Raw genomic sequence first — 14,424 nt, 5'->3', positions numbered from 1 at the left:
CGTCAGCCTGCAGAAACCTTGTTTCTTTTATAATATTTTCTTCATAAATGAATGGCCTATTTGCCCCTATTGTATACTTTGTTGAATGACAGTGTCACGTGAAACTAGCAGAAAGTAGCAGATCTACTGTATAAGCTCACAACATGTCGCAGCACAATGTGATGTAAGCTTGTAGATCTGCTAAAGAAAACATAAAATAATCGCCAATAATGACATGCCTAAAATAGGTAGGCCTATGCCAGGTTGAAAGTCTTTGGCTTTTATAAATAGTTACCCAATGAACAGTAGCCACATTGTGAGTAAATAATAACTACATTGGATTCATTGAAACATATATTTTTATTTCCTGAAAAGTAAGTTATTGGACATATAAGGCCTGACAGCAACAATTTGCAAAAACAGGAAAAAAAATCCATTCCTAAAATAAATATGCAAACACCCGTCGTGATTGATATTCCCCGAAGTGCACAATAATAAAAGAAATGATTTAGGAAATTGTAAAGAAAATTGAGATATCTTATCAGAACAACCCGATGCCTGTTTGACAACACTCCCTGGAGCGAACACGACATGATTTAGGATAATAAATACAAACGTAGATATCTGTTTTTGCAAATGAAGTCTTGTGCGTGCGCAACGCTCTCTCTCTCCATCACTTCCTGTCTGTCAATGGTTGTTTATTAAAGCGTTTTTCTGTGCTATCTGGTCCCCTCCCAGCAGACCTCTCCTCAGGCTTCCATCTACATGGTGAGTTATTGCGTCCCCTCACAGATTCAGTGGCGTGTGTGTGCGTGTGTGTGTGTGCGTGCGTGCATGTGTGTGTGTGTGTGTACACACAACAAACACAAGCATGCGCGCACACACACAAATGCACGCACGCACGCACGCACGCACACACACACACACACACACACACACACACACACACACACACACACACACACACACACACACACACACACACACACACACACACAATCGGTCTCCCCCCTCTCTCTCTCTCCCTAAGCTGACAGTAGATATGTCTTCTCCTCTCGCTCCCTGTCCTCCCAGTCCATCCGTCACAGACCTCCCTCCAGATAAACCCCTCCGTTCCTCAACTGTCAACCTTACATTAGTGATATTAACAAATCAATCGCATTACACACCGGAGAGACATAAATCTGCTCTCACCACCACCATGGGTCTCTCTCTCTCTCGCTCTCTCTGTCACATCATCCTCTTCATCCTCCTCCTCCTCCTCCTTGCTGAACCCCTCCTCCCCCCCCCCCCCCCCGTCCCCCGCCCCCTTTACTCCCCCACCTCCACTTTCCTCTCATCCCTCTGCCAAGGATTTGAAGCCCAGAGGAGAAGATGATGTCTACAAGGAGTTGGACCGGTAAAGCAGCCTGCGGTCACCTGCTCATACTGTGTTTCAATGTGTGTGGGTACGTACAGTATGAAGCATGTAAATGCGTGGGGGTGTGTGTGTAATTGCTCTTTGTGTGCCGTGTGTGAGGGGGTCTATATGTAATTCATGTGTCGAGCACACACATGTGCTCCTGTGCAAAGAAACAGTACGTATATGTTGTTTTTAGTTGCATGCAGGTTCGAACTGAACTGGCCATCGGAATGTTTGGAAATATTCCCAGTGGGCCGGTCGGTCTTGTCTTTTTGTTTGTTTGTTGGTATTTCTGCTGCCAACTTCATATGCAATGCAGCAATGGTGGAATAAGTACTCAGATTTTTTTTACTTATACAGTAAAAAACACTGCAATATAGAATTACTCTGTTACAAGTAAAAGTCCGTAGGCTAGTTGATTGACCAACATTTGTATTTTTACATACGAAAATACTAAATATCAGAGCCACTGTAATTCAAATTCCTGGGCTGATGGCTTGGGTCGGCTTAGCGGTCCAGTGTGTCACGGGTTCGAGTCCCGATCCCGACGAACTTTGCTGTGTGTTTTCCCCCAGATCTCTCTCCCCGTTTCCTGTCAACTTACTGTGTCTATCAATAAAGGCAAAAAAGCCAAAAATAAATATCTTAAAAAAAGAATAATCCTGGGCTGATTTTGTGTGTGTATATGTGTTGTGTACTGTGTAGTCCTATGTACGTATAGTAGCATACACTGTGTGTGTGTGTGTGTGTGTGTGTATGTGTGTGTGTGTGTGTGTGCGTGCGTGTGTGTGCGCGCACGTGTGTGTGTCACAACTCACAACACATGTACGTGTGCATGTCTCATATTGTCAGTCATCTGCCCTTCACAGTCTCCTCACAGCCACCAATCACACTGGCTTGAAAATCCCTTCCTACAGCATGACATGATATCACGCTGTGCTACGACAGCCCCCCCCCCCCCCCCCCTGTGCTACGACAGCCCCCCACCGCCTCGCCCCTGTGTTGTTGTTGCGACGTGTTTATGTTCAAAGGGAAACTGAAAAAGCCAGTTTGTCTTTATTGTGGTCTTGTGTTTTTCCAGATCCGAGCAGGGCCAGCCAGGGCTGATCTAATCTAATCACCCCCCCCCCCCACATCTCAGCCACATCGACCCACCTGTGTGTTACATCCACTCGGCTCCCAGTCCAGCACAGGCAGGAAGAACAGGGGTCTTTTTCAGGCCAAGGATGCCATATATTTATCTTTTCTTCTGAGAGCTGACTTTGTGTGATCTCACTGGTCCTAATAGCCTGCTTTATGATCTTTGTAGAAAACGTTTAAGACACCCTTCCTCTTCTCATGGTCGAAGTCCAAAGCTGTTTTGTTTTTGTCCCCCTCAGCAATATTGTAAATACTTTAGTTTCTTGGTTGTTGTTGTTTTTTTGTCTTTTTCTTTTGTCTGCCCACTCTTTCTTCTTTTTCTCCTTCTGAAATGTACACTCTGAAGCGATATTGCCCTTTGCCCCTGTTAAGTGTTGACTTGATGCCATATGTAGTCCTGAAGAAAGCAAGGATGTTACAGAGACACTGGAGATGGAGTCACTTGGAGGGGGGAGGGAGGGAAGAGGGGTGAAAAAAAATCCTGAGAACTGCACTTGTGTCCTATGTATACATAGAAATGCTGTTATTGTACTGCTTTTTCCAAATAAAATAAATATTATAAAACATTTAAAAAAGTTATCTTTTCTATTAATCTTTTGGATTCATGTTGTATTTTCCGACCCCTGTCGAAGACTCATGCTCTAGAAACCACAGGAATGACTGAATGTCATGTACTGTACTTAATACCTTAATATACAGTAGTGTGAAAGAGTCTTCCAAAACAAATAGGCTCGAAGTAATTTGAAATCCTTTTTGAAACTACTAAAGTACATTATGATATTGTGATATGAGACCAGATATTGTTTGGGAGTTTGGACATACGATAGGGATATTGCAAGTGTTCTTTTCCTGGTGTCCCTTCCATTAAAGTGACTGAACTTTTCTGAACTTACTTGACTGTTCTGTTTACTTGTACATAGTTTACTTTACTGATAATTACGGTGCCTTGCGAAAGTATTCACCCCCTTCATCTTTTCCACATTTTGTTTTGATTAAATTAAAAAATGTATTAAATAACCTTTAATATTTAATTTATTCAGAATTCTACACACGATGTTGCATAATGACAAAATAATGTGAAGGGGTATTTTTGAAATGTTTGCAAATGTGTATTGACACCTTTACTCAACACTTTGTTATAGCACCTCTGGCAGCAATTGGAGACTTAATTATTTTTGAGTATGATGCTACAACTTGGCACATGTATTTTGGTGCAGTTTCTCTCATTCTTCTTTTCAGATCGTTTCCCTTGATCCTGACTTTTCTCCCAATTCCGTTTTGCTGACGGCAAGATGCTGCGACCACCATGCTTCCCTGTAGGGATGGTGTTGGTGATGAGTGGTGCCTGGTTTTGTATAGGTATAGTATAGGATAAGGTTGAGTAAAAAATTTATTTAATCCTTTTTTGAATACGGTTGTAACAAAAAATCACACCTGTGTGAACTGAGTGGTGCAACTCCGTGTGGGGGTTCCCGGTGGGTCCCCGGAACTTCCAGACCCACAGGAACACGCCCAGGGTGCCAGCCTGGTTCCGGCGAGACGCCCGCGTCCGAAACGGTCGAGAAATGACAGAGTTACTGTGTGGGGGAATTAGCATTTAGCAGACACCTCTCCCTCTCTCTCTCTGTAATTAGCAGGCAACAGTGCAACACTAAATCTCTTTCTCTGTTTCTAGCACAACAGCGCCACTTTTTCCCCTACTGGTACATAGGGACAAACATAGGGACAGGTACGTGGACATAGGGACAGTTACGTGGACATAGAGACAGTTACGTGGACATAGGGACATTGCTGTTCCTTGGAGTGGTTGCACCACTCAAAAATGTGGAAAAGATGAAGGGTGTGAACTGTGAATACATTCGCATGGCACTGGAAGTCTCATTGTGTAAATCGTTTGTGAAAGTAAATATAAGAAAATCCCCACAATATCGATATTGAGGTGTTTGGTAAACTATTGTGATATATATATTTGCTTTTTCCCATTATATATCGCCCAGTTCCTATCAAGCCAGCCACCAGGGGCCATCCATCCATTACTCGGTTGCAACTTTTCCAAAGGTCTCTTACTAATTCGTTGCTGTCGGGAGGAAAACACCTAACTCCATTTGCCTTTTTTCTTTTCCTTCTTTTGCATAAATCAATGCTATTGTTGAACACCCTTTACGTCTGTGTGTTGGTTAAAACAATATTGTTGAACACCCTTTACGTCTGTGTGTTGGTTAAAACAATATTGTTGAACACCCTTTACGTCTGTGTGTTGGTTAAAACAATATTGTTGAACACCCTTTACGTCTGTGTGTTGGTTAAAACAATATTGTTGAACACCCTTTACGTCTGTGTGTTGGTTAAAACAATATTGTTGAACACCCTTTACGTCTGTGTGTTGGTTAAAACAATATTGTTGAACACCCTTTACGTCTGTGTGTTGGTTAAAACAATATTGTTGAACACCCTTTACGTCTGTGTGTTGGTTAAAACAATATTGTTGAACACCCTTTACGTCTGTGTGTTGGTTAAAACAATATTGTTGAACACCCTTTACGTCTGTGTGTTGGTTAAAACAATATTGTTGAACACCCTTTACGTCTGTGTGTTGGTTAAAACAATATTGTTGAACACCCTTTACGTCTGTGTGTTGGTTAAAACAATATTGTTGAACACCCTTTACGTCTGTGTGTTGGTTAAAACAATATTGAAGCAAGTATTGAAAAGCGCTTCGGACAAAACCTCTGAACTCCATTGGACCCTCAAACTGTCTGCTAAAGCAGCTACAGCAGGGGTGCCCAAAAGGTAGATCGTGATCTACCACTAGATCACAAGACATGCATAGAAAAACAATTTTTTTGGGGGGCATCTGACACTTATATAAGGTGAGTTAGTTGATTGACATAAAAAAGGGACTGTCAGCTCAAACCCACAATGCAATACTTTGTTTTCAAGAGTGTTGCGCACAAACATCAGTAGCATTACAAAGTTATATAAAAAACTACCAATTCTATTTTCCCCCTCAATTTCCTATTTCTTATGTAACACCAGTGCCATTATTCCAAAGCCCCCTCAGGTACATTTGTAACTATTTTCAGCAGTGCCAATTGGTGGGTAGATCTTGTTGAGCTGGTCATTGTTAAAGTAGCTCTCAATTCCAAAAAGTGTGGGCACGCCTGAGCTACAGTAACTCCACCACCTCTCATGCAAGTAATTGACAATATGTCACAGTACCAACTTTGATGAGGCAGTATTGCTTTGTATTAAAAATATAAGGTTTTCTTCATTTCCTGAAAAATAAGTTAGGTGGTTTCATCCCGACAGCAGAGAATTGCAATATTGTGACACATACTGACCCATTTGTGTATCCCATCAGCCTCCATGATTTTGGGGGATAAATAATTACCTCAGGAACAGATATACAATAGTGTAATATCACTTATGCCAATATCTCATTTGCCTGACCAGTTGCAACACCTTTAAACCCATTTTTATCAGTTAATTTATTTTTCTTAGTTTCTGCACTTTGGCTTTATGTGGCAGTATAGGCAGTAGACCACAGTTAATACAATACAGCAGAGCATTACAATCCATTGTATTGTGCCATCTCAAAAATGCAATAATAAATGTGTAATTTCAGATTTGATGACTTTCCCCACCTAAAATCGTGATAATATTATCAACACCCGGACATTACTGCTTTATGCTGATGTTTATGTTCTAATAGCCCCCGAATATCAGTCAAGATGGCATGGAATGACAAAGGCCTGGTATTTATTGTTTTGGGATCAGCTTGGTCCCGTGACTCAAGCAAGTTCTTATTAAACTTCTAGTAATACGTGTCTCTGACTCCATGTGTGTGTGTGTGTGTGTGTGTGTGTGTGTGTGCAGATACATGTACAGACACAGGTTCTGTGAATTAATAAAGATATTACCACTACTCATTAACAAAACACAAGTGAATTGAAATCTCTAAAAAATGCTGCAATCAAGTCAAGTTCCTTTCCCTCCCAACAATTTATTCAGCATATTTAATGACAGTTAAGAAGAGCATCATTGTATGATACAGACTTGTTCATAAAGATCCACAGGAGAGAAAATAATTGGGGGGAGTAAGCTTCTTTAAAAGGAATTGGCTACATTTGTAAAATAATAAATTAGTGTAGATTTCTCCTGACCTGACACCATTAAGACCTGAGGCAGATTCTCAAACTTTTTCGTAATTCAAACTAATTCAACATTCTTTCAACACTTTTCAAAAATAGCAAATCACAAGCTCACAGCGGATGCCGCGCTCTATTTTTGAATAGCGAACGCTAAAATCTAAAATGCTTTCCCGGTTTAAATGGGTTAACCAAACACTACCTCGGTCTCGTATGAGATTTAGTTTTTTTACAAATACAGCCAAAAAGAAAATTAATGGAAGGAGTGAGAGATGGGTTGTGCATTTACTTGGAAACCCCATCCTTTTTTTTGTCCGTCTTGGTAGAAAGAGGCATAAAATACTTTTAACACAACTGTACATGAACCTCATGAAAAAAAAAAACTATGTTTCTATACATATCTTCTAATGTTTTCGAGGCAAGTAGACTGGGATGCTACCGTGCCAACGGTCGGCATGACGACGACAACACGCCTCAGACCGTTTGCCAAGCGCCGTCACAGTAATGGAGTCACACCATGCCCGGGAACGTGCTCCAACTGAACTACATATCTGGCTCTGCTTGCATGCTTTCCTCACAGCCTCCATGGCGTGTGGAACTCGGAGAAGGGGAGAGGAGTGCAGTGTGTCGTGTCAAAGTTCCTCATGTGCTTCCGTGCCTAAAAAAAAAGAAGGGAGAAAATATCGTTGCCGTCAGAGACCTCATAATTATCTCCATATTTCAACGGGTTTTTTCATAATTTTATTAGTTAATAGATCAGCATACACAAAAGTTGTGAAATAGCAGATCTAAAAGCTCCTAATGTGACTGGCTGTGAGCTTGTAGATCAGCTATTTTCTTTTTTCTCTCCACAAGCTTGCGAGACATGGCCACAGCATTTCCGGGGGTCCCCCGAGAAAAAACAACACACACACACACACACACACACACACACCCCCCCCCCCTAGTGTATTGCACACTCTCCTATACACTAAACCTTGTGTATTATTGATCAGATCAGGACTTTGGTGTGTGTGTGTGTAATCTGGGGCTCCAAATGGTTTAGCATTCATCATGTGAACCTAATAAAGAGCCTATTCCTCCTACTCCCAGTCCCTTCGAGCCCACGACTGCGTGGCCAAGACGTAACCATAAAATAAAATCTTTACCTTAAAGGGCGACAGAGAGAGGTGCAGTTTTCCCATGTCACTTTGTGACAGGGGAAAGAGAGAGGGGAATACGGGAGAAAGCCGAGTGTCGGTTAAAAGAAAGGCGCGAGGAGCTTTTATTGCATTAAGCTACGGTTCCATCCATGCCATATGAACCTCTCCCATGTCATCAGTGTTGCTGTTTACATGCGGATTTGAATAAAGTGCAATTCGCCGCGCATCGACCAGGCGAGGGAAAGCGTGGCGTTTAGCCAGAATTGATGGCTCTCCTCTTGTTTGATGTTAAACGACTTCAATAAGGCGAGCTCTGCGAAAAATATATTACACCAGTCAACCTGAGAGCACAGGTGAGCCGGTTGCCATGGCGACCGCGAAAATAAGTGTTCCTCGTCGGTAATGATCTCTGAAGAGCTGTGATTTCAGAGCGGCAGAAGGCACGCATGCAGGAGGAAGGGGGAGGAGCAGGTGAGCCGCATTTAAAAAAAACAGCACAAAGTGGAGGGGTTACAGGAGAAAGCAAGCTTCATCAATTGGGTGAACAGATGGACGATGAATATGCAAAAAGCCTGCTTTTGGGCAGATGAAGAAACAGAAAAAAAAAAAAACACTCAACCATTTTTTCTTGCATCTAAAGTGCATCTCCTTTCATGTCCAAAATGACGGTAAGTCAATGTAATAGTGCAGTACTTCTCAAACTTTCAAGGACCCCGATAATTGAGTGTACAAATGGAACCTGGTTCCATTCGTACACTCTCAAGTGGACCCTTACAGATCCGTAATAGTCCATTTGGCACCGCCCTGAAGGAACCCAGAGGGTCCCTGAACCTCACTTTGAGAACCACTGCGAAAGTGTACGTCTTCATACTGCATGCACCAAATGCAGGGAAGAAAAGCATATAGTCTTCTCACATACACACTACAGTACAAATGAGTAAAGAAATAAATAAATGAAATGGAAAGACAACAAAAAAAAGGGCTTTTTCCTGTGAAGACGAATGTTGCTGTAGAGAGATGAGATGAATTGCAGGAAAAGAGGATCATTAAAATGTCTCACCAAGAAAAGAGCCAACTGACGTCTTCCCTCTAATGTCATATCCTCACCTGGCAAAAAGACAGAGACAGACAAATCACACCAAACGCAGTGAGAATAATTCTATATTTAGTATGTCAGGAGATGCTTCACAAACATGATGTTTGTGTGATTCTTAAGGGCGATTTATACTCGGCAGGCGGCACATTGTCATTTAGAAGAAATGATGAGAAAGACATCAATAGAATATGCAAAGAGAGAAATTAAATCATTCTATTCTCCAAACCGTTGAGACTAATCCTCATGATTAAAACCTAAGCTCATTCATTTGGTTGTCGTAATGCGGATACAAACACTTAATTCAGTGCGCATCTCAAACAAAAAAAAATAAAAAAAATAATGGAGCTAATTATTTTTCATTTCATGACATGAGTTCCAATCTTACCAACGCTCCATGGATAGTGGACATCTCTGTCTGTCTGGTAGGACTGCAGGACGGACACACACCAGTCATCATCCACCTCATAGCTACTGTACACATACGCTGAAGACAGGAGGACACACACCAGTCATCATCCACCTCATAGCTACTGTACACATACGCTGAAGACAGGAGGACACACACCAGTCATCATCCACCTCATAGCTACTGTACACATACGCTGAAGACAGGAGGACAAACGTGCTTACGGTTACAGGGGCTTCCTTCTGTTAACCCATTAAGACCTGAGGGCGATACTACCAAATGTCTTCTAAAACTGTTTTCTGATAAACGTACAGTATGTTGCTATATCAGTGGTGCTCAAACTTTTTCATGTCAAGGACCCCCCCCCCAAAAAAAATTATTTCGCTGTGGACTGCCATCACCGTTTTTTCTCTTCTTTATTTTTAGAGTAGTCCCCTCCCCCCCCCCCTTTTTTTCTACCCAATTTAGTTGTTTAATTGTTATGCTAATTAGTTCCTCCTCACATACATTTCAGTTGTAACTGCCGTTGTATCCTACCGACAGTGAGGAGCCCCCACTGGGAGGACGTAGGGCCTTCGTCCTACTCCTCCCGCCCATCGCTCCCTGCTGAGTGGGTGCTGCATTGTGGAAGCATTGAATACGGTCGAATGAAGTGTACTCAAGTGCGGAAGAATCAAGGCCAATGTGAATCATGCATGGCCAGCGGGGACCAGGCAACAGAGTGTGACTCTAGCCTCGCATAGCGATACTAGTAATATCACTGTGTGGATATTAGTCTCGTCACTCTCTGTGTCACATTTATTTTCTGCAATGTCCCGCCCCATATTTGCATACTGGGCCCTGGTTGGTTATTGCCTGGTTCCAGACAAATCTGGTTGGCTCGTCACCACTACGGCCGTGAAGTCCTCCCACAATTTAGGGGCCAGACTAAATCTGCCTGGGGCAATATGCATTACAAATATGCATTATTAAGGCTGGCTACGCAAGGCTAGTGTGAATCTGCCCTAAGAACCCATCATCCGTCTAACAGTGGAATATCCGTACATTGAAACTATAAAGACTCAATAATGATCTGGCATCTGTCTACATAACCTGCTATCTATTTATCTATGCTACATATTTGAGCCTTTGCATGAGCCTGCAAGGTTGTCGAGGCTAGGGCTTGGAGTTGAAGGGGCCTTTCCAGAGGAAGTGAAGTGAGTATTATTATTATTGTAACAAGCACAACTCTCCCATTGAGAAACGTGGGCGATCCTGGTGTCAGGTAGGACACTTGATGCCTATTCATCGTACTCCACTTTTAGGCGATATGGTAGCCTCGGAAACCCAGACGTTCTTTTTTCAGGGAGAAAAAAAAAGTCTGGGTCCGAGTCCACTTCAATTCGGCATAGAGTAGCGCAAACATCTCTCACTCTCTGCTGATTTCTGATCGTCTGCACCTTTGTTAAATTGACACACACACACACACATGTACACACACACACTCCTCTCTCTCTGTCGCTCTAAGTAATTAGTCTCATGTCGCGCAGCTGCGCAGTTTCTCCCGGGAGCTGCCTATGCCATAAAAATCACACCCGTGTGAACTGAGTGGTGTAAGGTCTTATATAGACTGATCAGCTGTGGTCTGACGTAATGTCTGACGTAATGAAATCACACCCGTGTGAACTGGGTGACCATAGCAACCATGCTAACAAACTAACAAAGCCAGTCGTAGGAGTGGTTTACACCACTCAAAAAGCATAGGTGAGTTCCAGGCTAGCGATAAGGTGACCACGGCGGTTAGTAAAAATCCCACCCGTGTGAAGTGAGGGGCACTCTTATCATCGTACATCATCATCATGACATAAAATAGACACTATGGCTATTTGCTCAGAAACTATGATGTGAAATTCTCCATTCATTGTCGATGGTAATTTAATGTTTGTGTAAGTCAAAATAGCCGATTTGCTCAGACACTGACGTAAAGTTCCTCATTCATTGTCAATGGTAATTTAATGTTTGTGTAAGACGAGAATCTACACAAATAGCTGCTTATAGGAGGGGCTAGCGCCCCTCAAAAAACAGAGATGTGTTGGGGCATGACGTCATGACGACCTTATCACCTAAAACTGGTGTATGAACAGGCCTTTACTGGTAGACAATGTCAATGACGTTGTCTGAGCATGAGGCATGTTTTTTTTAGGTTTTTTTTTTGCTGAATGTCTGCAAATTACTGTAAAAATCACACCCGTGTGAAGTGAGGGGCGCTAATATATTAAAGTCTAACTCGTGATTAGGTGATGTAATGGTGATGTAAAACAAACGGTGTCAAAACAAACGTTACGTTCTCTTTATTGTTAATGGCATTTAATGTTGGGGACAAGATGACGTAAATGTTCCCTTCATTGTCAATGGCGTTTTTAAAGCAAACATTGAACTAAAAACAAACATTAGACCTGTATAGATGCTAGGGTTCATGTGGTTAACACTTTCCCTCCCATTCACGAGTTAATTGATTGTAGAACAGCTTCCCTCCCAATATCTGTTGTTGTCGATCACCACTTTGGAGCGGATTTTCATGAAAAGGAACGATGATGTCGTTCCTTTTCAGTCAACGGGGCATTGCGATTAATTAATTCCGCAGTCAAACTGTTAACCCATTTTGGGGCGGGAACCCCTTTTGGTGTTTCAAGCATTCGGTTATACTTTAGCTATTGAAAAATAGCAGATCTACAAGCTCATAGCGCGCCACCGAGTGGCGCGCTATGAACTTGTAGGTCTGCTATTTTTGAAAAATCGTAAAAATGCGGCACAAATCTTTGAATAGGTATATATATTCTTTCAGAGCGAACGTTTTTTTTTAATTTCGACGTCAGGCCTAAATGGGTTAACATACACTGTACTGTACTGTACATGCTGTAAAGTATAATGGGGTGTTTCTTCTCGTTTGTAGGCAACGTCCTCCATCATGATGTAGTTCTGTTATCAGACTCTGCAATGCAGCTCAGCCGAGGCTTTGATCATCACTGTTCCTTCCTCTGCTCTTCTCCTCGTTGCTCGCTCACAGATGAGAGCTTAGGGGTTCCTTTCATCTAAGCCTCACGTGCCACTGATTTGTTTCTCGTCGTTACACATTTGTTTTTTGTCGCTCTGTCACGTTTTAACCCATTCAGGCCTGACGCCGAAATTAAAAAGAAATGTTTTCTAAATCATGACAATTTTCTGAAATATTTGAGGCACATTTTAACGATTTTTCAAAAATAGCAGACCTACAAGTTCATAGCGCGCCACTCGGTGGCGCGCTATGAGCTTGTAGATCTGCTATTTTTCAATAGCTAAATTGTAACATAATGTTTATAACACCAAAAGGGGTTCCCGCCCAGAATGGGTTAACTTCCATTTCATCATTGGCATAAATAAGCTGGCATTGCACACATGTTACTCATCAAAAGGCGGAATATGATGATGACGCGGAATATTCACCCTTCTTTATAGATTTATTTTGGGGCTTTTTATGTCACGTATGGATTTTCTAAAGCTCTGTATTTTCACTATAGAAGTAGCATCATGTTCTTCCCTTCTCTGTTCGGTATGTATGTACATTATATATTTTTGTTCACCTATTTTTCTTTATCAATTGTTATTATATCTTTTTTGTTTTTAATATTAATACATTCATATTGTATGTAATGTAAACAGTGAGGTTCTCGCATCAGCCCCCCTAGGGTCTCTTACCTCAGCGGTACTACAACTGACATCTTTCCATGGGAAGAACTACCCATTATGAATAATATGCGTATATATATTGTGCAAATCAAATAAATCAATTACATTTACTCAATTACTGTACTTTACTGTAGTAAAGTAAAGTACAGTAATCGAGTTGTACATTACTGTACAATTTTTAGATACTTCACTTTACTTCACACACATACACACGCACGCACGCACACACGCACGCACACACGCACGCACACACACACGCACACCTACCTTCTTCTATGGGGCTGGATGCTCCTAGCCACTCTCTGACTGCTCTGATTCCATCATCTGTCATCACCTTGGGGTACCTGGACAGTAAATTACATCATCATCATCCATTATTCCCATCACTGGTGCACTGGTCCTCAACATAGGGTCTGGGGACCACCCATAAAAAATAGAGCGCCGAAGTCCTGACGTCACTCGCTCATCCCCTGGTTCTTATTAACGGTTTATTAAGGTTGCTTATAAGCATTTATTAACAAGGAATAAGTTGCTAATAAGTATGATCATCATCCATTATTCCCATCACTGGTGCACTGGTCCTCAACATAGGGTCTGGGGACCACCCACGGGTCATTGCAGATGGTACTCATTAACGTCACACACAAACATAGTCACACACATAGTCAAACACACACACACACATAGTTGAACGTCACGGACATTGCTGTAACTTGGAGTGGTTGCACCACTCAAAAAAAGCTCTCCCTCTCTCTGTGATTACTATGTGTTTGACTGGTTTCTGTGGACAGACCTGAACTGGAGCAGTTTCAGAAGGAGGTCATTTCCTCGGTTGGACATGATGTCCTCTGGACCTCTGCAAAGAAGACAAACGTCAATATTAATATGATGCTAAACTGTATGAGTGTGACATACTCAAAATCCAAGAGGGTTTTATGGGTGAAATAGGACACACATGCTTAAGTGGCGTTAAACGAGCATTTAAAAACAAATACAAAATGTTTTGCTTCGATGGTAGCCAGTAGCCACCTCTAGCGTCCACGTAAAAACGGCCAAAATCCCCGCGTGCACGGCGTAGCTTTTTCCCTTTTGATTGTGCTGTGGTCCCTGTCTGAAAGCACATGCACACATAGACATCAAAGGAGGCTTCAGCCCCTGCCCTTTTACCCGTCTGTAAAACTGCCCTCCAGACCATGAATGCAGAATTTACTATGGTGAAAGAAAGGCAAATGCCCTCCTCTCCTTTCCATGCCATACACCTTTTTCTGAACTCTCCTGATCTTGAACGCAGCATTTTGCGTTGAAAGAATTTGTTTAGAAATCCATGTCATCGCCGCATCTCCAGTAGCCAACGAGTGTGGGGTCGCGCCCGGATAATAGCAGATCTACAAGCTCTCAACGCGTCG

At 42.2% G+C, this 14,424-nt stretch overlaps 2 protein-coding genes across 2 annotated transcripts in view; one reads left to right on the top strand and one right to left on the bottom strand.

The window, feature by feature from the left end:
- The window catches only part of g6fl (g6f-like), a gene marked incomplete at its 5' end in the record, with an annotated part of 28,678 nt that extends 26,090 nt beyond the window's left edge, over positions 1 to 2,588 (top strand). The window contains 3 exons of the mRNA XM_079503649.1: positions 721 to 747; positions 1,332 to 1,427; positions 2,463 to 2,588. Coding sequence (XP_079359775.1) covers positions 721 to 747; positions 1,332 to 1,382 — 78 coding nt within the window. The 3' untranslated portion in view covers positions 1,383 to 1,427; positions 2,463 to 2,588. The remainder of the gene's footprint in view (positions 1 to 720; positions 748 to 1,331; positions 1,428 to 2,462) is intronic.
- A 3,916-nt stretch (positions 2,589 to 6,504) lies between these two features.
- The window catches only part of abhd16a (abhydrolase domain containing 16A, phospholipase), a 31,745-nt gene continuing 23,825 nt past the window's right edge, over positions 6,505 to 14,424 (bottom strand). The window contains exons 16-20 of the mRNA XM_079503963.1: positions 13,812 to 13,874; positions 13,286 to 13,362; positions 9,293 to 9,391; positions 8,872 to 8,918; positions 6,505 to 7,327 (exon numbers count right to left, since the gene is read on the bottom strand). Coding sequence (XP_079360089.1) covers positions 7,244 to 7,327; positions 8,872 to 8,918; positions 9,293 to 9,391; positions 13,286 to 13,362; positions 13,812 to 13,874 — 370 coding nt within the window. The 3' untranslated portion in view covers positions 6,505 to 7,243. The remainder of the gene's footprint in view (positions 7,328 to 8,871; positions 8,919 to 9,292; positions 9,392 to 13,285; positions 13,363 to 13,811; positions 13,875 to 14,424) is intronic.

This window comes from Electrona antarctica (assembly GCF_951216825.1).
Source record: "Electrona antarctica genome assembly, chromosome: 6".
NCBI classification, from domain to species: Eukaryota; Metazoa; Chordata; class Actinopteri; order Myctophiformes; family Myctophidae; genus Electrona; species Electrona antarctica.
Note: the sequence above shows the minus strand (reverse complement) of the source record. Positions and strands in the feature narration are given on the sequence as shown.